Raw genomic sequence first — 24,307 nt, 5'->3', positions numbered from 1 at the left:
TTTTTCATGGTTTTCTCTCCCAGCAGTCTCGTGAGCAGTCGGACGATGAGCAATCAGAGGACTCTGTGAAGTTCAAACGGCTTCACAAATTGGTTAATTCGACACGTCGAGTTAGGAAAAAACTCATCAAGGTGGAGGAGGGCAAGAAACATGCCCCTGAAGGTTTGTGACTCAGTGTGACAAAGATACGCTCACTGTCTGACAGCTCAGATGAGTTTTTGCTTCCATCTGCATCTCATTAAAAAGTTAATAGTACTGTGATGCATTTAAGAACTTTTTATTAAGTTTCTCTGAAAACGTTCTGTACAACTTTTGATTCCAACAGAGTAATAGAGCCACCATAAAAAAAATAGATTTACAAGTTTAAAGTCATATAAAACTATATAATAATAAGGATGTAAAATTAGGAGAAAAAAATCATATTATGAGAATACAATCATATTATGTAAAAAAAAACTTTTTATAAATGTAAAAGAGTAGAGTCATAAAAATATGTTACAAAAAAGTCATAATCCTAAAGGAATAAAGTTGTAATATTATGAGGATAAAAGTATCAGAAAATATACACAAATAAAGTCACAATTTTACTAGAATAAAGTTGTAATATGAAAAGAATTTAGCTGAATAAAGTCGTGATGTTTTTGGAAAATGTCAAAAATGTTATGATTTTAAAAAAAAGTTTTAATTTTACTAGAAGAAAACCTATTTTTTTCTCATAACTTTACAACTTCATTCTGGTAAAATTGTGACTTTTTTTTCTCATAAATGTGTAGGAACTTTATTCTTGTGAACTTAAGGGTTTTTTCTCATTTTCTGACTTTTTTCTCTTAAACTCTGACTTTTTCCTATTAATTTACCACTTTTTTCTAAAATTACAACTTTTTTCTCATAAGTTCACAACTTTTTTCATAATTTCAGGACTTTATTTTCGTAAAAAATAACTATTTTCTCATAAACCTACAACATTATTCTCGTGAATGTATTTATGGTGGCCCTAAAACTCTGTGGTAGGGTCAAAAGCAAATCTTATTTTTTAATCTCCATCATAGATTTTCTGAATCTGGAGTTGCCCCTAACCTGTGACGACAGCACCGCTCTGTACACGGGGGTGCTGAAGAAGCCCATCTTGCACCAGGAGGCTTCTCTGCCGTCGCTCGCTCACGATCAGCTCTCCCTGGATGGAGACGCAGACAGCTTGACCACCTCCCCTTCCTCCAGCAGCTTGGACACCTGGTCTGGGCACAAGCTGGTCAAAACATTCAGCAAGTCTTCCAGCACCCACGGTCTCATCCGGCCCCCCAGGAGGACCCCTGCTGTCTCCAGCGCACTTGGAGGCTCTGTGTCCGGCGTCACGGGCAGCGGCTCCTCCTTCTCGGAGCTCGATGCATGCGAATTGGACGATGAGGGGAAGCTGTCGCGTTCCTCAACAGATGGCGAGATGAGAAAGGCCCTGAGCTCCATCTCCCACGGGGTAAGTAACAACGAGGCGCTCTATGCCTTCTATGGGCTCACCAAACCTCGCCCTAAACCCCACCCCCAGTCCCGCCTTCTGATCTCTCTGGAAGACGGCACACCAGGGAGCCCCAAACATCAAGCTGCCAATCGGCACCGGGGAGGTTGGACTCAAAGGAAACCAGACCCCAACTACGCATACTCCACCAAGCACCTGCTCTACCAGCGCTCGCGCAACGCCAAGTCCCCCATCTCCCCCATGTCTGTTACCCCTTCCTCCCCTATCCACTGCGATGTAGCCAAATCAAAAGTATTTGGGGGTGGCGGAGGGGGCTGGGCGTTCCCTTCTCGCCGGCTGCGCGGGCGAACTGCGGTCAGTGAGCTCAACATCACCTATGTGGTAGAACGGAGCCTGTACGGTCACCTCAACTGGGCTCAGCTGGTCCGCCCCGTTACCCTCAGCCGCGCTGAGCGGCGCTGTCTTTTGGAGGACGACCGTGAGGTGGACAGGAAGTGGGCGGCCAGCGTGGACCGCTGCACCAAGCGTGTGCTGTTGCGCATCCAGCAGAAGTCTGTGAGTTTGGACCTCGAGGTTCAAATCGACCGCCGCGTGTGGGCAGGAGTTGGTACCTCAAAGTTCCAGAATAGCTTCCGGTTAAAAACAGAAGAGATTTAAAGATGTAGACCAGAAATAGAGAAAAATAAGTAGTGCTGCCATACCTGCTTTTGATAGAGCTTCCCTTGGAGGAATGTCATCTTCCCTGACCTTTAAGTGAAGGTCTTTGCCTCCAACCTTTGATTTTAGCTGAAGATAAAATGAATATGGAATATGCAGCGACACACTTGGCTGGTTAAGTTTCTTAAGTGCCTTTTTATAAATGTCAGATCCCCAAGGAGCATGAGCGCTCGCACAGATCCCCGCGGGTGTAGAAGTTTCACGAGCTCGGAGCAGCGCACATCGCCTCAAAGACATCTTCAGAGAGTGGCATCATTAAATCACAGAGTGACTTCACTGTCTTTATGCCTATCAATTTTAAAATTGATGTTTTATGGCTGAAAAATAAAGAAGGGAAGGACAAAGAAAGAAGCTATCCTGCAGGGATTGTAAATGTAACCAGTAATATTGCAGTTACAACTAGCGTGAAAAGAGTTTCCCCATCAAGCTCCCCCATCTCTTGTGTCTGAGCTCCAGCAGTGGTTTGAAGGGGGGTTTAAAGAGTTATTCTGCAGCTTTGAAGGTACCTGAATCCTGTTGTGTTCTGGTGAAATCACTGGAGGCCGCTCTCATCCTAAAGCTCTCTGAATCCACTTTTTTTTTGTGGTTCTTTTGCTTGTCTTCGACCCTTTTTCCGCTGACGTGGTTTATTATTGTTTATTTATGTTTGTAGTTATCTCTGAGAAACATTCTTTTTCGGGGTGCATGTGCATTCCATTCAGACATCGCCATCCCGTTTCTCCAGACGTCCTCGTCATCATTGACATTGCTGTGGACATTCATTTTAAATATGCAATCTTTCAAGGTCGGCTTAAAAGAAAGTTTTTTCTGCCTTTTTATATCTGTCTCAACATTTTTGTGTGTTTGAGTCAAAGATAACCATAGTTTGCCTTTGTGTCCTACATGATATTTGCTTGTAGCGTCTAAAGTTTTCTCACATGAAGCCGTTTATGTGAGTGATGTGTTTTTATGTGCCTTCCCCTTCTTGCATTTCTCATAAATGCCTTCAAAATCAGGCCGAAATGCAAGTTAAAAAAAAACATTTGTTTAGTTCCAAAATCGTATTAACCCTTAGAAGTCCAGGTCCATTTTGAACTACTTTACAAATAGCTCTAATAATTACCTTTATGGGTTTATTTAGGTAATGCTTATCCCTTTTTTTTTTTTTTTTTAGTACAACCTAGTTTATTTTTTCTTATATTTTTTTACTACATTACCCAAAAATCTAATAAGGAGCCTGTAACTATACAAAAAACACAATTCTGATTAGTAAATTCTGCCAATTTGTACTGCACAAAATCACAAAAATTTGATAACAAAGATGAAAAGTGTATAGATTAGATTTTCAAAAGGTTTGAATACCCTCAACAATTAAAAATAAGTTCAATACAATTAAAAAAAACCTTCTGCTCCACTGTCTGCTCTCATTATTCACTACTGGAGCTCATTGTGTACCTACTTGGACAGACATGCAACAATTTCGCTTTATTTTTCATTCTGCTTAATTTACACTTCATTACAGAAATACAACTAAAATTCTTGATTATGTTTGGTGTACAAAAAAAACCATATACCTGTTTCTAAGTAAAGATTCTCAACTCTCACGTCGTTTGGCTCCGTCCATTGACAAAGTAATCTAACACCAAAGTACGGTTAAATTTGGCGAACCATGTAGTATAAAAGAAAAGGCGAAAAACCGTGTTTGTACAATAATTTTTTTGATTGTGTAAAAATTACGCACTTTTTTCTCTTCTCCCCGGTAAGAATTATTGTCTACCTCATCATCCGTTTCAAGATCTCAAATAGAATTTTTTTCTAAATCTTTATAAGTCAGGAGTGTCCAAACCTTTTGCAAAGAGGGCTAGATTTGGCGAGGTGAAAATGTGTGAGGGCTAACCAATCGGCCTACATTCCTTTGATAACAGTCCTGTAAATGCAAATGAGCTACTTCATTTTGTAATGGGAATCTATGAATGTCTTAATGGAAGATCAGAATAAAACGTAAAGAAAGTATCCACAGGTCGTTGCAACAAGTTCTCAATGGCTTGTGATGTAGTGTAACCAAAATTAATGAAGAAACTGCAGTTCTTAGAAAATGTATTTTTCTTCTTTTTGGCCAATTGAAATTTTGAACGCAGGCCCAAATTGGCTCATGAGCCGGACTTTGGACATGCCTTTTCTAATTGGTCAAAATACTTCTGTACATTCAATATTTATTTCTGACTCCACATTCTGCTGATATGAACTTACATGCAGAAAAACTCCAAAAATGACTAGCTGCTGGTGCTCATGTATTTAAATTTAATGGACGATTTAATGTGTCATAACTCTTATGTTTGAATTCATACCAAAAAAATGTAAAGCTCAAAACCCTTTTGAAACCTTAACGTTAAATTTTGAATGACAAGTGTATTGCTGGTGGGCCGGGGTCACTGAAAACAGTTGATGTGGTTAGCAAACACACTGGCGCGTTCAGAGACTTCTAAGGGTTAAACATATTTGTCCGTGAAGTCTATTTGTTTTCATTCACATTGTGGGCCGGCAGTATTAAAGCCCCCTCACTTGAAATTGAGCTATAACACTGAGTTAAATTAAAGAGTTGGTTACATCATGTCGGGCCACAGTCCCATGTGACATCATGCCCCCACTTATATCCAACCCATATACCCATGTACATTAATCAAACCGCTGCCTGTGTCATGCCAAGCATGAGTCATTGTGAGCATACTGGGTGGGTGTGTGTGGGCGGAAAGGTTTCTCCAACGTGACCTTCTTAGTGTGACTCATTTGACTGTGTTTTGGTTCTCCCACAGAGAACATGCAGCTTCGGGGGCTTTGACCTGTCCAACCGTTCTCTGCATGTGGTCAACGCAGGCTCCGAGGCCAACGTGAGTGCTGGCGGCTCGCCCAATTTCAAGGAGCATGGAGGAGCTGCGCTCCCCCGTGTCGCATTAAATCACCTTTAATCTTCAGTGTCCTCCATTGTCTTTGTGATCCCTTTTTGCCCTGTGATTCCTTGTGCTTCTGACTTGTCCCCCCTCATCTTGTTTTTTTCCTCCCCTGACCTGTCCACTCTGTTTCTTTTTTCCACAGAATAAAGAGCAGGAAGCAATATACAGAGAAGTGGTCAAATCACCCACCACGTCTCGCATCTCGCTGGGCAAGAAAGTCAAGTCGGTGAAAGAGACGATGAGGAAGCGCATGTCAAAGAAGTACAGCAGCTCCCTGTCTGAGCAGGTTGGACATCAGCACAGCTGGACACTGTTCCAGTCTTAGTCCTGTGTTTATAGAGAGTTCAGGCTACATTAAATAACGTGTGGCTGGCTTTAAGGACACACAAGACCGGCTGAGCAAAGGATCCAGAGATGTATATTAAAATAAAAAATACATAAACGGTTCTTGCATTTTGAGTTTATCCTACAAAGTGAAGAAAAAAAGAAATCCTCCAGATGTTGAGCACAGTAAAATGTTCAGTCCAGAGGCTGCTAGTAGGTGGGAGGATTTGTGTTGGTTACTGCATAAACAGGGATTTCTAAAGCACATCAGGTTTCCGTGTCTGCCCTTCCCTCTTTGGCCTGTTGGGTGGAGTGTGGGCTACATGCTGAGCTCATGCACTGATGCAAGTCTCCCTCCAGGATTGCTTTTATTTAAAAAAAGTGAATGATAAAAAGCTGTCGCAGATGCACTGAACTAAGTTTTCTAAATTATCTGATTTGAATGCATATTTGTCATCTCAAATGTGCATCTAAACATCTAAGAGTTAAGCAAAAATTCATCAATTTGAATATTATATGCAGTATTGTTAGTACTTCTACCCAGTACATTTTTGAAAGGTAATAATCTCAGATTATTCATCTATTGTCATTTGCTTACAAATAAAATGGTTTTTAAATATTTTTAAGTGATTGGTCAAAAGGCTGCAAGGGTTAACGGAACCACTCTGTTGGGTGTTTTTTTTTTGTTTGTTTTTTGTTTTTTACTTTCCAAATGCACCCTATTTACATGATCCCTTATATTTTAGCTGGTTATCACACCACAGTGCCCCCTGCTGGATTTGTGGAACAACCGCAGGGAATTGTAATTTTTGGACATCAGAGAAACATGTTTGAGAATTTATAAGGTGTTTAACTTCAAGAGAGACATGTAGATGCTTTGACACATTTGGATTTTTTTGTTCTATTTACCTTCCTTGCTGAATTTTTAAAAATTATTTTTATACCTATTTGAGAAGGAAGATAATAAAAATAGTACTGGTATCTTCTGCAGTGGGTTATCATTCATTGCATGAGTTTTTTTCTAACAATAAACTGCAATAAACTATATTTACACAGTAATAAACTTCTTTTTTTACAATTATTTTAGATGTTTTAAGGCTGTAAAACCCCTCACAACACACTTTATACACTTTTGTCGGGCGGGCATTAACATTTTCACACTTTTCTCCCATTTAAACTCTCCAAAGTTCCAAAAGACTAAATCTAAACTGAATAAATTCTGTACTATACAAGAAAAACAGCACAGAGGAGATTGATTAACAGTTGTTATTAACCAATTAGGATGCAGAACACAATGCACTGTAAATTTAAAAAAAGCATGTAAAATTGAACTAAAAACATCTGCAAAACAGCGAGATTGCAAAAGGGTGAACCATGATATGTACATCAATCTTATGTGCATCTCAATTTTCCTTCTCTATCAATCTTTTCTCTCACACTCGCTCATCCCATTTTCTTTTTTGTTTCACTTTTCAGTCCACTCAGGATGGAGCCCCCGGCTCTCCACAGTCCCCTTTGCCTGACATGGACTCTCTGGAAAAACCCAAGCTGAAGGCTGGAGGCTCCGTGGAGAGCCTGCGCAGTTCACTGAGTGGACAGAGTTCAATGAGTAAGATCATTCTCGAAAACTTCAAGAGAACATTTTACTTCTACGTTTTATATTTTTTAACTGATCAAGCTCACATTTTTGCTTTCTTGTGCATGCCGGAATTTTCTAGGATGAAAATCCGGGTCCCCTTGGGGTTTAAGGCTTTCAACTTCCTACTAGCTGTTTGCGTCTGTCATTAAATGTATAGAAATGATTATTATCTGGAGAGAAGACGCCCTGTCCAGCCTGTGATCTTGTGGAGTTCTGAACTGAGTTCTATTTTACTTTGATCCAACTGCAGTTTGTGAAATGTTAAGGTGGCTAAAGCCCAGGGTGATCTAAAGATGAATGCATTTAAGAGGTTTTCCAAACTTGGAAGGGAATCATAACAGGAAGAGGTTTTGTTAATGTTTTGCACTGAGTGACTCAAACACGAGGAAAAATTAAGAGCCTGGAAATATAAAACCAGTGATTATTGTGTCCATCCTGTCTCTGTAAAGCTTCTCCAGACACGCATTTTATTACAGAATCACCACAAAGGGATGTTTTGATGAAGGCAGAGTTGGATAGTATTAGGAAACCTACATTCTATTTGTTTATAGAAGTAACATTTTTGCAGTTGGTGCCACCAAGCTCATGTAGAGGTTCTCTGGTTTGTGTCCAGGTGGTCAGACAGTGAGCACCACTGACTCCTCAGCCAGCAACAGGGAGAGTGTGAAGTCAGAAGACGGAGATGATGAAGAGCCCCCCTACCGAGGACCGTTCTGTGGGCGCGCCCGAGTCCACACAGACTTCACCCCCAGCCCGTACGACAGCGACTCCCTTAAACTAAAGGTTAAAACCTGTGATTCTTCTGTTTTTCACTGTTGGACATAAAAAATTAGAGTGGAAGTTGCTCGGTTCAAGTGGGCACTTCCAACGAAAAGTCTGTATGAACGCACGTAAAAAATTTACAGAGATTTTTCATTGGAAGTCTAGGCCCTTTTTAGGCCTATGCTTGAAACATGCGTAAACGTAAGTGCATAAACGCGCAATTCGGGCTTCAGCATTCAGGCATGTTTACAAAGACTTTTCATTGGAAGTTTATGCCCTTTAAGGTTTATGCCCAACTTCTACACACCTACCTAGGTGTGCAAAAATTATTCTCTGCATTCGGGAACTAGTTGGTGGTTTAACCCCTCCCCCCAATCCAACCCCTTTATGCTGAGTGTCAAGCAGGGAGGCATTGGGCCCCAATTTGAAAGTGTTTGGTATGACTTCCGTGTTCAAGTGTAGCCACGCACATTTTTAAGACTATGCGTACAATGCGTCCATTAAAAACATGTGCTGAAAGGGAAACCGGGTCTAACTTTGATTGGCGTCTGTTTTAATTGTCGGAAATGCCAACCGTTTGAAAATTGATCATGAAGGAGAAAGAAATTGGGGTTTTTGCCCGACTGGTATGATATGACACAAGACACCACAAAGCCTCTTCCAACTGTAGGTGGCGTACATGCGCTGGTAAACAGGAGAAAAAGAAGCCCCTCCCTGCTTGACACATGCTCTGTTTGAACGTAGCATCATTTTTCTTCCCTGATTTTCCAGCGAGGTGATGTGATCGACATCATCAGTAAGCCACCAATGGGAACATGGATGGGCCTTCTCAACAACAAAGTGGGAACCTTCAAGTTCATTTACGTTGATGTGCTGAGCGAAGAAGAGGAGAAGCCCAAACGGCCCGTGAGGAGGAGGAGGAAGGGCCGACCACCCAAGCCCACGTCTGTGGAGGAGCTGCTGGAGCGCATCAACCTTAAGGTAGACTAACGCTATCAAACATGCAGACAAGAAGAGATGAAGTCATTCCACGTGGTTACAGGGTCTACAAGTCTGAGATTCTTCTTTTTTTTAGCTCCTCACTCCCAGAGCTCTTTTAGGCTCCTCCCACTCATGCAGCCAACACGCCTCACTTCTCCAAATAGAGATGTCTGTTTTTATCTTTGGCCGCAGATTAAAGAGCAGCTGCACAACCGCATGTTACAACTGGATCGGTGCTAAATTCATCTCACCCATCACTGCTTGAAGAAGAAAAAAACACTTAACGCACAAAATCTTACACAATTTAAATTAATTTACAGTTAAAATTGCCTTAAAAAAATATTTTTAATTTCTGATTGTTTTATTTTATTTTGAAATGTACTAATTGAGCTAAAATAAGCACCAGATTATGTTGCTTTTTTTTTATAAATTCAATATTTTATTTAAAATTTATTCTTAATTTAATATTCCCAAAACTTTGACACATTTTCAGACGATCTATTATTCTAGCTGGTAAGTCTTTTATTTTGAATGTCTGTGTGGAAACATTTGAAAAGAGATTTTTTTTTTTTTCCTTTTTTTCAAAAAACCTTGGACTGGATGGGGATGTTTGAAATTTTTAATGACTCAAAAGAGCCAAATATTTGGTGAAAGAGCCAGCGCCTGAAGTCCCTGTTCGTTGGTGGGCCTTTTGTTTAGTCTGCCATCATCCAGCAGAGGAAACGGCTCCATACTTTTGGCTACAGCTATAATTGATGTTTGTTTTTTTTAATCAACTATAGTGTGAGCAGTTGTGTTTTGACTGGCGGTGTCAGGTGACTTTAAACTCTTGCAGAATATTTCCTAGAGTTTTTATTTGTTCCTTTAATGCCAGTGCCTGTTTGTGCACTCAGCATTTCCTGCCGTGGTTAGTTTGACATTTTCTCGAGACCCAGTTGTTTTCCTGTTGAGTTTGACTGTTTGCTTTTCAATGCCTGTTTGTCAGTTTGTTCAGGATGAGAGGCGGTGGCCTCCCCATGATGCTGCTTTCACAGCAAGCTGGCTAAATCATACCTCAAAGTGTTTTTTTTCCCTACCCCAATATGCATTTTTGTTTATTCAGGAGCACATGCCCACTTTCTTGTTCAACGGCTACGAGGACCTGGACACCTTCAAGCTGCTGGAAGAGGAGGACTTGGAGGAGCTGAATATCAAAGATCCCCAGCACAGAGCCATGCTGCTCACCGCCGTTGAGCTTCTGCAGGAATACGACAGTAAGTAAACACATTCCTGCACAGGCCCCTCTACTCAGCACAATATCTGGACTAAGAAAGTGGTTTTAGAAAAATAGCGTGTTTGTGACTAGATCCGTGTACGTCATTGTTTTCCTTGTTCAAGTTTGCATCTGGCTCAAATATGGCTGGATTGTGACAATATCGCTCGCCATTTTATTTGCACGGGTAATGTTGGGTTGGGGGTGTGAGAGGCTGTTAGTTAGCGGGAGAGGGTGAAAACAGAGAGCTCTCAGCAATAGGGAAGGGAACAACAGGGGCTGTAGAATCAAAATTTTGCTCTTAAAGGGTCAAAGTTACTGTTCTTTTCCCTTGTTTAAAATGTTTCAACTAATTCTGAGGAGATAAAGGGTGTTTTTTTCAACGTTTTACATACTGAGGTTTTTTTTTAAACTTTATTGTCCATATCTGTCAGATTTATTATAATGAGTTACGTCCAAATTCCTTTCTGAATACTATTCTAAATGCTCACTTTTTTTAACTGCAAAGATGATGTGAAAACCTAATAAATATGAACATTTGCGAAGACGGTTTATGAATCCTCTATGTTCTGATGATGAAACTGGGATGGTTTATAAAAAATAAATTAAAATGCTTTTTTTTTTTTACATGAAAAATCATTCCAACATGAAATTTTACAGTTAAAAACAGATGGCCTGTCTATGTATTTGTGCCTGTGATAGTTTTAGTGAGCTGCTCAAACCATGACAACAGCTTTTTATAAATAAAGTTGAATTATTCCAAATGTATTTATCAGGCAGCAGCGATCCAGAGCGCAGTGGCCTAACCGGGTCCCAGGAGAAGCTGTTGTCGGAGGGTCGAGGCCTGGTGGGAGACTCTCCACGGGACTCCGGCTGCTATGAGAGCAATGAGAATCTGGAGAATGGTAAAGATTGATTTGCTTAGCCTTGGCCATCTCACTCAACCTCCTCTCAAAGTAGCTTATCCTCCTGATCACAGTGACTGTTTTTTCCCCCACACTTGCCATGCCTCTAACACCCATCCCAGTTTTCCTGGGATGGGTGTTTCTTCATGTGCTGCCTACGGTGCTCATCACTATCTTCTAATGTGCCGGCTTTAGAGAACAAACTCTTCATCGCTTCAGATACTTCAAAACTTTGCTTTCACTCTCCTCACCACTCTTTCCATTCTTTAGGCTTTCTGTGCTGTCAGTGCCAAAGGCCTGTTGTAACTGAGATGGAGGCAGGCCCCAGACCCCTAAGCCTAGTCCACCCCCCCATTTTAGGAGCACAGAGGGAGAGACTTTTCCCAATGCACAGAACTGTTCTGATGAGAACAAACTCGCTGCCCTGTTGTGGGCATGGATTTCCTGCTGGTCCACTTGAGGGTTCAAGCTCCACTAATAGAGGTCAGGAAGATGAATGTGAGCTCAGAGAGTTTTTCTGTTAAATGTTTCAGCCCAACTGGTTAGCTCTGTAGCCTGGTTTACACTGCAGTGCATCTCTATTATGTTGATAGAAAAATAAATTAATGAATCAATTGGAATGTTTGCATTGCCTCTGTCATGCCTGCGTCTGACATCCGTCCCTCTGCAGCTCAGGCTTTATGCATCAGTTTTATTTCCAGTCCTCTGACGTGCTGATTCCGCAGTCAAAAATGGAGAAACGTTAAAAATAGTCTTGGACGTTGATTGCATGGGTGGCAGGACAAACCACTCCACTGGAAGCCGGGGGGACGAACCGTAAAGCGCAACAGAGACTATGTAAACTAACTGACGATCATTAAATATAATGGAGAAGCACTCCAGACAGACCCGTGTAAATCAGGTGTGTCACTTCACTGCCACAAGGCCCTGGTTCGAATCCCAAAAGGGTCCTTTCTGTGTGAAGTGTGCATGTTATCCACTAAGGTTTTCTCCAGGAACTTCAGCTACCACGGTCCAAAAACACATGCCTCATAGGTTGATTGGTGACTCTAAATTGTTCCTTTAGGAGTGTGTGTGTGTGTGTTTGGCCCTGCAACAGACTGGCGGACTGTTCACGGTCTACCCAGCCTTCACTGGGAGTAGCTGGGGTAGGCTCCAGCAATCCAGCGACCCTGCACAGCATTAAGCAGGAATCAAAGATGGAAGGATGATTTCAGAATGTGGCATTGTAACAAGAAGAAGCAACTTTAAGCGTAGTTCATGCTTGTGGTTTTCTTGCAGTGGTGCTTCTATTGTTTCATAAAAACTAGCAACAGTGTTAAGTTGGGTAACAGATGAGTTTCATTTGTTGAGCTTTTCAATGTCAGTTTTTACTGGTTTTAGAGACTATGTTGCACAATCATACAGTATATGTGCCTAAGTTGTGTGAAACGGTGTGCAGAGCGTGAGGCAGATCCTCCTCTGTTGGACTGATTTTTCTGCAGACTTTTTGAGACTGTACTTCCTCTGCAGACACCATCTTTCTGTCACAGCCTTCTTTTAACAGCTTCATAACTCATAAATCACTGCTTTGTCTTGTTTTCTTTATCTGTACGTTCTCTGACAAACTGCTGGTTTCTTTTTGTCTGTGTAACGGGTTTCCACAGTGGTGCACATGCAGTCTGCCCCTGTGGAAATATAAGTTGTGCAATAAAAATTGGCTCTCTTAAATAATAAAAAATGACTCTTTTTCTGCTTGCTTTTTTTCCTCCATGTTCTCTTTCTTTCCGTTCTTTATTTCATTGCACTAAAATGTTCCTACAGTAGTTTCCTAATTTATCATAAGCATTCTGTATTTTTTTTGGCAGATTCAGGATTCCACAGCTTTGCTGTCTGAACACGTCAATGGAGTTCTTACAAATTCCTAAATGTGTTTCTTTTTTAAAACGCAGACCAAAAAAAGCGGCTGTGGAGCCCTGAAAAGCTACACCTTTGATCAATAAACTTTTAACACGTCTTATTCTTGCTAATAGATTTAGCAAAATCTTTCTCATTTCATCAAATCCATTATCTTGATTTAATACTCAAGTTTTTCTTTTCTTTTTTAATTAAAAATAAAGGGAAACCGGGGCAAAATAAAAGAAGATAATTTAAATCAATCTTTCTCTATCTCCTCATAAAATGTATATATTCATTTTTCCTAATGGCAATTTCAAGCAAAACTGCTTTTCTGTAAAAACTATAATTATATCTTTATTTTATTTTATTTTACTTATTATATTTGTATTTTTTTGTATTCCTTTTTTCATTTTATTCTATCTTTTATTTTATCTTATTTTGTTTTATTATTTTTTTCCATCAGTTTTGTGAAAAATGTTTATAATCGGTAAACAAAATTGATTCTGGCAGTAATGCATACCCCAGGTAAAAACAATTTCAATTATAATAACCACACCTACATATTAAAAAATTACATTTGATATTCTGGCATGAACTCTGCTATACCAGAAGCCAATTTAAAACAAGGCCAACTTGCCGTATTTTTTTTTTCTCATAATTTTGGTTAGAATTTGTAGGTTATGAATAAAAGATCTAAAGATCTACTTATAAACATTTCATTAGTACTATTCATATTTGTCCCACCACCTTTTTAAAATCTTTCAACCCATACTGCAGTCTGTGGCTCTGCTTTATTTCATCCGTTTTGCTCTGTAAGCTGAAGGATAAACGGTAAGTTCTTTCATCCTTTCCTCCATTCTTTCCATCCACACACATTTGTGTGGAATTCCTGCTTCCAAAAAAAACATTTCAGTCAGAAAGGCTACAAGTTCTAACAAGCTTATCTAGTGAATCCCAAATTTTTCAGAGAAAAGGCCCATCTGGAATTCTTTTTATCTAAATGCTACAATACAAAATAATTAATAATATCAGATAATATTCACATTGTAGGAATTTGTGTCGTATCATGGAATTTCATCCTTCATGTTTTGGCAAAGTTTAAGGAAAAAGTATGAAAAGTATAAACTGTATTCATGATTATTTTTCTACAATTTACTATCAAGAAAGCTATTTTCTGATAATATTAGACTTTTTTTTTAAAGTGAAAACTCGTATTTTACAGGTAAAAACAAGAAGGCCTCCCGCTCCGGCCGTTCTTCCACTGGACTTCAGTCTCCAAACTACCCAACTCTGCCCATTACCATTTCAACAGAGACTCTCCAGCAGAATGGCAAAAACCAACGGCCCAAGTTCCCTAAAAGCTTCTTTATCAAACCCTCCCTGAAAGGCTTCAACTTGCTGGGGCTGCGCAAAGCCCAAAGACAGCGGCCGATCCCGGCCAGTCGCAGCTGTGAGGACCTTGATGGTCCTATACAGCAGACTGGGACCTGGAAGCGTTCCCACTCTTTGGGAGATCTGCATTTGGAGGATTCCTGTAAACCAAAAGGTGATCTCAGTCTGATGCTTAAATCTGACAAGGAAGGGACTAAATCAGGCAACAACAGTCCCATCAAGGACTGCAGGGAGGGGAGTTCCCCAAGCCAAAGTGGGACTCCAACATTGAGTCCAAAGGGAAAAGCACACCGACCTTCCATACCCTCTCAACTACAGCTGCGCTCCCCTTGCTCGGAAGCCTCAAGCCCTCCAGAGCCTCTCCTAAGTTCAGCTGCCAGTCCGCCTGATTCCAGCATAAGTGGGGAGCGAATCATCAGGACTCATCCCAAAAAGCCCCCCATCCCACCCCCTGTTCCTGCCAAAAAATCAAAAGAAAGACTTGCAAACGGCCTGCGTCACCCACCTCTCTCCCTGCCCTCCACGCCGTCCCCCACCGCCTCGCCCACCCACTTCCTTAACCGTTCACAACCCAGCAGCCCCATCATCCGCAGCCCCAGCCCCATTCTCACTGCCCCTCCTCTGCCCGCCAAGACCCCGAGCACACCGGCCAGTCCACGTGCGGCCCCATCCTCGGCATCCATGCCAGAAGAGCCGGGCTCTCCTCCAGCAGTGCAGCCTCCGTGGGTCTCAGATCTTGGTGGTAAAATGGCGATCACGAGGAAGGCTTCCCATTCCAAGATGAGTCCTGACCTGCTGACGCTCCTGGAGCAGCGACTGCAGACGGAGGGCATCGACCTTACTGAAGATCCTTACTCTGACAAGGTTAGTTAGGCAGGGGGTTTAAAAACCCACTCCCATCAACTTTTGAGCCATTTTAAAAGCATTCAGTGGTCTTTTAATTATGATTATGCTGTTTTTGGGCAAAATCGATAAACTATGTCGTTTTCTTGGACATAGTCTCTGTAGAGCAGCAGGAGTTTATTACATCTTAGTTGTGGGCGGGACTGTTGGTGTGGAGCAACCCCGCTCCCCCTTCCCCTCCCTGTTACTGAGAGAGGCCTTCCTGCATATTTTCTATGAAGCAAATAAGCTTTTTTCAAATGACATTTTCAAAATGCAACTTTAAGCTTTATTTTCTTTATAGTTGTTTTCTGTCATCTGAAAAATGGTACAAGAACACGTTAAAAACATGTTCTTGTAACAAATTTCCGCCGAGTGGATCTTCAATCTTGCAGAATCATATTTTAATTGTAGAATTACTGGAACATTTTAAGTTCCATCTGAAAACTTAAAAAAAAAAGATCTGCAGTGACTCCAGATCTCCACCTCAGAGCCATATTTATCTGACAACAGACTCCATTTAGCTCCAAATGATTCTTTGATTGTGCCCAAAACATCAGCACCAGGTTTTATAACTCATTTAGTTTAAAAGTAGACACAAATAAAGTTAGGAAAAACTGTGTGTTTCATGTTGTGCACAGATGCTGTTTTATATGTCTGCAAATTCATTTGTGAGTGTGGGCATAAATGTGAATGCGCAATAATAAATACACTGCCTGGTGCTGAGGAGGAAAGACTGCGGCTTCAGTCTAACTATGATGCGGTTCAGACTGTTAAGTTTATGAACTGGATCTTATTGAAGGCAGGCAGGGTCATAAACTCTCCTACAAAAAAAAAAAAAAAAAATTGGTGGAGCCCCTGTGGCTGCCACACTCTCTGAAGTAGAGCAGAAGACCACAACAGTGCACTGCTGCTTTTGAGTCTTTCATAGATGAATAACCGTAGACATGAGAAATGTGTCATCATTAAACATTATGATCCCCAAGTAGGAGGAACAACTGATATGTAATTTAAAGTTTGAGTTTTTATTCTGCGTCTTTTTTTACGTTCAGACACTGGCCTCTGGTCTTTACGTCTCATCTTTTTTCTCTGCTGAAATGTCTTCCTATGTGCTCGTGTGACTGCGCAACCATCCCCATGTCTCGCCATTTCCGACATCCAGCACGGCAGATGCGGCATCCCCCAATTGCTGGTACAGCGCTACTCTGAGGACCTGGAGCAGCCTGTCAAAGATGTGGCCCCCCTGCTGGACCAGCTCAGAGTCAAAGAGCTCAGAAAACAGCATCGCATGGCGGTAAGACGGCAACATTTTCAGGGGAGGGCTTTTTACAGAACACGGTGGAAAAATGTTGAACTTTTCAGACGATTTTTAATAGGAAAACTCGCAGCAGTATCTGGTGCCATTATTTAAAAAAACAAGTGGAATCCAATCAGTGTCTGGTTATCTGAATCAAATCAAACTTTGTTTGTAAAAAAAAAACACTTTTCATGCCACGCAGCTCAAAGTGTTTTATAGTAAAAAAAAAGAAAATGAAATATTAAAATGAAAACCAGCCAACCCATTTGCCCTCCCTCCCTCCCTTCCATAAACCAGCTCAGTGGCCTTGTGGTAGAGTGTCCGCCCTGTGACTGGAAGGTTCACATTTCAAATCCAGGCCGGGTCATAGCAAAGACTCTAAAAATGGGACCCAGTGCCCTGCTTGACACTCAGCATTAAGCGGTTGGATTGGGGGGTTAGTCCACCAAATGGTTCCCGACCGCGGCTGTGTCTGCAGCTCACCGCTCCCCCAGGGGATGGGTCAAATGCGGAGAACAAATTTCACACGCCTAGGTGTGACAGATTATGAGACTTCAACATGACAACTACACCCCAAGACCACACACAACAAATACAGGCATGGTAACTTCTCTAACTTTTATTATGTCTGAAATGTTGGCTTAAGAACTTTTTTGTTTCCTACTGGTAGATGTTAAACCAGGAATTTTTCACTAAAAAGAACCATGCCATAGTAATAAAAAAAGGTTGAAAATTTGAATGAAAAAAATTGTCTGAATGAATACAAAAATGAAATTCATCTTAATCTGTTTCCTTTGACTGCAGACTGAGACAGTAACTCAAGTCAAGAAAAAGGTTGACTGGAAATGGAAAAAACACAAGTTAGAAGAAAGCATGAATTAATGGATGAGAAATGTGATAAGGAATAGATTTTGAATGATAAAGAAATTACACAAGTGATGAGAGGATGGTAAAGAGGAATAAAAGCATAGATGGTACAGATCGAAAGCTGAATTCATGTTGGTTTAAGTACCATTTATGTGATTTGCTATGTAGTTTACATCAAAAGAGGGCAATAACCATTAGAAAACATTGAAAGCTGATTGGTTTCTATTGTTTCATGTCTCAGATCCCCTCCGGAGGTTTGACAGAGATGTGCCGGAAGCCCGCGTCTTTGGGAAACATCAGCACGGTCTCCGATTGGCTCATCTCCATCGGTCTGCCCATGTATGCTTCATCTCTGTCGGCGGCAGGCGTCAACACGTTGAGCAGGGCGGCCTTGTTAACTGAGAGCAGTGTGAAGGAGGCTGGCGTGCGGGACGAAAGACACGCACGCCGTCTGGTCAGTGAGGCTCGACTGATACATGCACACAGGGAGGTGCGCTCTTAAAAAGTGGTGGAATCATCTCTCTAGTCTGTTTCACCCAAACAGTTGATGGTCGCATGTGTGAGCACAGGACCACAAGAAAATGATCACAAGCTGTTTGGCTCCGTGACTTTTTGTCCACCTGACTTTTTCTACATGTTTACGGCATTGAGGAGTTTCTCCCAACAGCCACAAAAGTATCAAGATGCCTTTAAAAAAAAGAAAAAATGAAGACACTCTCTCAATGGGACAGCTTCTGCTCTGAAGATGCTCCAAACGTCTTAGATCTGCTTTCAAGAAAGATAGCACACTCTTTTGTAGGACGGATGTGTTTTGTTTTTTTAATCCAGAAAGAGGTTGTATACCTTCCAGGCAGCACAAGAGCGGCGTTTGTTTTTTTTTGTCTCTTGAGAAAAGCAACTGGACTTCTAATCAACGTTTGATGGACTTTTTATCACCAAACAACAAATACCAGGTGATTTTGAGGGCGCTTTATTTTGTATCTGTAATATAGCTGAAAGCACATTTTTAATTTTCAACTGATCTACATGATGAGGTCTGTCTGGAAGCAAACTCACCTTTTTATATTTCCCATTTGACTGTATTTGACAGAATATCGCACGGCTCGCTCTGATACACCGAAATGTTTTCCTTCTGATGTAACCACAATCAGCTGTTACTGAACCTTTACATTCCCCGGACAAACAAAGGACATTTGAGATGCCTTAGCGTTTAGGAAGAAAAGCTACAAGAAAAGGGTGTCGTTTGGAGTTCCGATGGAAAGAAAAGTCCCTTTATTTAATTGTTTTTGAGATTTAAGTTGATCATTTCAGTTTCTATAGTCACTGCGGCTCATTTTAGTGAAGCCCACAAGTAAAATCGAAGACAGTGGAAACAAAATAATTCTTCAAAGACATTTAAATGCTCATTTCTGACTTTATTTTTTTTTTTTGAAGACACCCACCAATAAAAATCCTGTTTTTGGTCATTTGAACACGTTCTTGTGGCTTTTTTGAGATGATGGAGGACATACATGAAGAAAATCAAGCTTTAAATTTAATTTTTTAACTCCTGCCACACTGCAGAAACTGTCCTAGAAAAACATCTGTTTTTTTTAAATTTTGCTAAAGTCAATAAATAATGCTACGGTCACATATACAACTGCCACCGTGCGATTGGGAGGCATCGACAGAATCTTTAAGGTTAGCTTCCGCCGCCTGATGGAGTCTGAGGCAGTCAGTCAGGCGGGGATGATGTCTATACAAAATTTGGCGGCCTCAGGGCGGTGGCAGCCGGATTGCTGTCATTCTGGACAATGTGTAAATGTCTTCAGATGATGGCCATCCATAGCAAGTGCCGCCAGCTTCCCTGTAGCCAGGGGTGTATAAAAAGCGAGCCATTCTGTACCACTGGTCATTCACACCTCCGATTTTGAGCAGACATTATTATAATCTTGTCAATTTACACATTTGTTAGACAATGTGCCTTTTTTACCAAGCATTATTTCCAACTCATCAATATGCAGGTCTCTGAGTCGCCTTGATGAGTTTTGTGCAGTTTCCCCATTTGGACCCATTGTGGACCGGTCATCGCCAGTGCCCTCGCCGTATGATTTCTAACAATTGGACGGAGGCAGTGGGACGGCAGCAGGGGGGCTGAGGGGTGGCAGTCTGAATTCGGCCGATCATTAGACGATTTGGGAAAACTTGGAGACCCTCCATCATGTGACCTCCAAATGTGCCTAGGCAGCCACTGCCCAATGTAAAAATCGTCTGGTCGCCTTTTCATTTGAACTTTTTCTTATAACTTCGGCTGCCACCACGGAGCATGTAATAATGCCACTGCTGCCTCCCGATTACAAATGCCACGCTCAGCCACCTGTCGATTTTGCTGAATGATCTACATTTAAGCCGCCATGTGGTGGCATTTTGGCATATGTGACCATAGTTTATTATCATTTCTGGTAGATAGTTCTAAATAATAAGCTATTTGAAAGCATTTTTTAGGCTTCCAAAATAATTCTGTTACAAATTGGACAGAAAGAAACTGTTAAAAGCAAACAGACACATTTGTATAAAGTTGATGTCCTTGTAAAGCAACAAATCTTGAATTTCAGGGAAACGTTGACCTTACAGAAACTACAAGAATGATCAGTAACTGGAATCTGGGCTTGTTTTTTTTCTTTTATTTTGATTTGATCTTCCTCACCCAGATTTGATGAGTTTCTGATTCTCTTTCTTTTATGTTTCAAATTTGATTGTTTGTACTAAAATGTTATTGTGTTGTTGTTGTTTTTTTGCAGTGGACACTTGATTTATAGATTTGATGCCTTTTCTCTTCAATCAAAGTGGTGCTTTGAAAACATAGAAACTTGGGTTCTCATTTAACAATTAACCCAATGAGTGTTCTGGGAAGAATGAAAATACTGACACTGTAAATGCACTTTAGACGGTGAATCTAGCAGGTTTATCGGGAAAATTGGCAAAAAGTTCTAGAAATTTTGCATTTTATATTAGACGGTAAAAAGGTTTTGATAGGTTTCCTTTCAGATTTTACTTCCAAATTCAATGTTTAACGACCATGAGTTAATCTCCACTTCCAGTGTTTTTTGCAGCCCTTAAAAGCAAACTTTTAATTACATATATGGAATGTTTAACTATTGTTGCACATTATATATATGTAATTGATATTTAAATAACTTATTTTTGCCTTTTTTTTTTGCATATCAACTGTAATTAGCTGTACTATAATAGCAATACCTTCCTGCATATTGCTTTAGTCAGTAAGGAATTACAGTATGTATTGTAAGATATGTGTACAAATTATTTTATTTGGTTTTCATCTACCTAATGATTGTCCATACAGATTTACTTGCGTATTGAAACAAAGATAATGTTCATAAAGAATTGTCATTCTGAAAAATAATAAAAAACTGTTTGTTGACAGAAACCTTCCCGTGATTTTCTGTTGGGTAGACAAAACGCATGCATGCAGGAATAGAAAGATGTGGTCAGCTGCATTTTTCCCCAACCAGCCAGGGAATGATTATAAGTTAAAAATAAATATGAAGAATCTGCAGAACTGCGAGGAAAACAGTTTAACTTAATTACAACTGACCAGTCCAACATGTTATTTTATACGTAGACTTAAAACAATGTGTTTATAAAAATTTAGTAACAATGGTTTATCTGTAGTCTGATCTTTAAAAGTCACATTTGGTTTTTGATTCGCAGTCCTGGACTGCAAGGACCAGATTTTTCTTTTCTCAATTCTTTCTTTTCTGCGCCTTTTGAACGGAAATTTTGCCCCCACCACAAACTTGTAGGCAGCTTCCTGCTGAAAATGAATTTTTTGGCATGTGGACAACACCCCCCACCTCCACCCCCCCCCAAAAAAGGGCTGACCTCATAGCGGGAGAAACCTCCAAAACAAAGACATGAATGTCAGGGAGATCCAGAGGAAGTTTTACAATTATTACAGTTTGACGGCCATTTCTTTTGTTGCCAAGTGTGGAATTTGGCGATTTTTACATTTTCCCACAATTTTGGAAAAGAAAACTTTTGTTCAAACAATCCTAACAAAATTTATAACAAACTCCTCCAAGTTCAATCTACAACCACAACTGAAGCTTTGCTGACCTTGGGAAAAGGCTGCCTAAATGAATTTTCCAAAAATAAAAGCAACAAATTTTAGGATTACACTATAGCCTCCCAACTCCTCGATCATTGGTGGGAACCTGTACTAGTGGGGACATGTTTCAATTTTAAACAGCGTTAGTGGCAAACTTGCAAAACTGGCATTTCCCTGTTGTTGCACATATTATACCAGAATATTGTGAAAATGTAATATGTGAATCGTTGGCTCGAGCTAATTCAAAGATGTGATATAAAATACGTTATGAAAATATTAGGAATGTGGGCATGGTCAAAGAAATCCAAAAATGTACTTTTGCAAAGTCCTTTAAGCAATACATGAACCCGTCTAGCATTCCCAGAGGACTGAAAAATAAAAAGGTTGCCATGGCGATAAAAACCGACAAAAAAGTCGTCACTTTGAAAGAAGTTTTTTAGAAATTTGTCTGTGACTGAGGCGTCAGAAAGAGACAGTGAAGGACCTGAAGCAGGTGCTCAACCAATGAGAGGAGGTGAAAAGGGTACAATAGGGTGGGTGTGAGGGCAGGTAGCAAATGAGGGCTAAACAACCTTGCTCGTGGCTTTAATTATATTTAAAATTCCACCTCCACGTATTATCCCCACTGAACTTTGCCCTAATCTTGTAGGATGCCTATGCAAGGTCCACATAAATGTCTCAATGTCACTTCCAATTTTTCAAATTCCCACTAGATAAGGGCACAGCAACTCTTGAGGAATCCCGGCCAGGAAGATGAAATCACTTGTGGGAATAGGCAAAGTCAAAGAAACTGACAAACACACACAAATCATGTTCTTAGGCCACTAAATTACAGATGTAACAAAGCTGGAGAACAGAACTGCCTCCCAGTTTGGTGAGAAGTACAGAATGATATCGGTCTTCAAACTTTGACACATTAAAAGAGTTACAGTGGTGGACAAAATTGTTGGTACCCCTCAGTTAAAGAAAGTCCACAATGCTCACTGAAATGACTTGAAACGTTCAAAAGTAAAAATAAATTAAAATTTATTGAAAATGAAACAATCAAAATCAGCCATTACTTTTGAGTTGTTGATTAACAGAGTTATTAAAAAAAAAAAAAACTAAAGAAATAGGGCTGGACAAAAATGATGGTACCTATAACTTAATATTTTGTTGCACAACCTTTTGAGGCAATCACTGCAATTAAAGGGTTTCTGTATTTGTCAATGAGCCTTCTGCACCTGTCCACAGGTATTTTGGCCCACTCCTCATGAGCAAACTGCTCCAGTTGTCTCAGGTTTGACGGGTGTCTTCTCCAGATGGCATGTTTCAGCTTCTTCCACAGATGTTCAATGGGATTCAGATCTGGGTTCATAGAAGGCCACTTCAGAACAGTCCAATGCTTTTCTCTTAGCAATTCTTTGGCGTTTTTGGATGTGTGCTTTGGATCGTTGTCCTGTTGGAAGACCCATGACCTGCAACTGAGACCAAGCTTTCTGTCACTAGGCAGCACATTTCTGTCCAGAATGCCTTGATAATCTTGAGATTTCATTTTACCTTGCACAACTTCAAGACACCCTGTGCCAGATGCAGCTAAGCAGCCCCAAAACAGAACTGAGCCTCCTTCATGTTTCACAGTGGGAACAGTGTTCTTTTCATTGTATGCTTCATTTTTGAGTCTACCAACATAGAGCTGATGTGCCTTACCAAAAAGCTTCAGTTTTGTCTCATCTGTCCAAAGGACATTTTCCCAGAAGCTTTGTGGCTTGTCAACATGCATTGTTGCAAATTCCAGTCTGGCTATTTTTATGATTTCCTTTCAACAGTGGTGTCCTCCTTGGTCGTCTCCCATAAAGTCCACTCTGGCTCAAACAACGACGAATGGTGTGATCTGACACTGATGTACCTTGATCTAGTTCACCTTTAATGTCTTTGGAGGTTGTTCTGGGCTCTTTGGATACAGTTCCAACTATCCGTCTCCTCAATTTGTCATCAATTTTCCTCTTCCGGCCACGTCCAGGGAGGTTGGCTACTGTCCCGTGGTCTTAAACTTCTGAATAATATGTGCCACTGTTGTCACAGGAACTTCAAGCTGCTTAGAGATGGTTTTATAGCCTTTACGATGTTTATCTATAATTATGTTTCTAATGTCCTGAGACAATTCTCTCCTTCCCTTTCTGTTGTCCATGTTCAGTGTGGTACACACCTTTTCACCAAACAGCAACGTGACTATTTGTCTCCCTTTGAATAGGCAGATTGACTGATTATGGGTTTGAAAACCGCTGTAATGTCAATTAAAGGACATACCTGAGTTCATCATGACCCCCTGGGCAATTAGTTCTCAGTCATTTATGGAGGTACCATCATTTTTGTCCAGCCCTATGTCTTTAGTTTTTTTTTTTTTTTTTAATAATTCTTATAATCAACAATTCCAAAGTAATGGCTGATTTTGATTATTTAATTTTCAATAAATTTGAATTTATTGTTACTTTTTAACATTTCAAGTCATTTCAGTGAGCATTGTGGACTTTCTTTAACTGAGGGGTACCAACAATTTTGTCCACCACTGTACATTAAAAGAAGGGAGGAAATATTTTTTATTATTTTGATGAAATAGTTAACATCATGTTTCAGGCATAACTCTCTAGATTAAGTATTGTTTTTACATGTTTTTGACAGTTTAGTAGGTTAAGTTTAAGTTTTATTTATAACTGCATACTTTGCAAAAATCAGCACTAAAACCCTTTTGAATTAATTTACAAGCTTTTTTTATTAACGTTGTTCTTTTTTCAGACATGTTTCTCTTTTTTTTAATTATACTGACATTTGCCATCTTAAGAGGCTCTGAGTTCATTACAGTTATGAATGAAAATTGCATTTGTGAAGTGCGTTATTATTATCATATTTTTGAAAGTTTTAT

The 24,307-nt window shown here is 40.3% G+C and overlaps 1 protein-coding gene across 7 annotated transcripts in view; it reads left to right on the top strand.

Annotated features, from left to right (window-relative positions):
• Positions 1–20,724, top strand: part of sash1 (SAM and SH3 domain containing 1) — a 167,949-nt gene extending 147,225 nt beyond the window's left edge. For 4 of the 7 annotated variants that reach the window (XM_020714609.2, XM_011491627.3, XM_020714612.2 and 1 more), the window contains 12 exons: positions 24–162; positions 1,050–1,471; positions 4,981–5,055; positions 5,261–5,404; positions 6,919–7,051; positions 7,695–7,864; positions 8,615–8,824; positions 9,927–10,077; positions 10,853–10,981; positions 14,082–15,115; positions 16,296–16,427; positions 17,539–20,724. In XM_020714609.2, the coding sequence (XP_020570268.1) occupies positions 24–162; positions 1,050–1,471; positions 4,981–5,055; positions 5,261–5,404; positions 6,919–7,051; positions 7,695–7,864; positions 8,615–8,824; positions 9,927–10,077; positions 10,853–10,981; positions 14,082–15,115; positions 16,296–16,427; positions 17,539–17,799 (3,000 nt within the window). In that variant the 3' untranslated portion in view covers positions 17,800–20,724. The remainder of the gene's footprint in view (positions 1–23; positions 163–1,049; positions 1,472–4,980; positions 5,056–5,260; positions 5,405–6,918; positions 7,052–7,694; positions 7,865–8,614; positions 8,825–9,926; positions 10,078–10,852; positions 10,982–14,081; positions 15,116–16,295; positions 16,428–17,538) is intronic. The other 3 variants (XM_020714610.2, XM_020714608.2, XM_023953249.1) reach the window with 1 other exon arrangement.
• Positions 20,725–24,307: the final 3,583 nt, after the last annotated feature.

Source organism: Oryzias latipes, chromosome 24 (assembly GCF_002234675.1).
Source record: "Oryzias latipes chromosome 24, ASM223467v1".
NCBI lineage: Eukaryota > Metazoa > Chordata > Actinopteri > Beloniformes > Adrianichthyidae > Oryzias > Oryzias latipes.
This window is presented reverse-complemented; position numbering and strand designations above follow the sequence as displayed.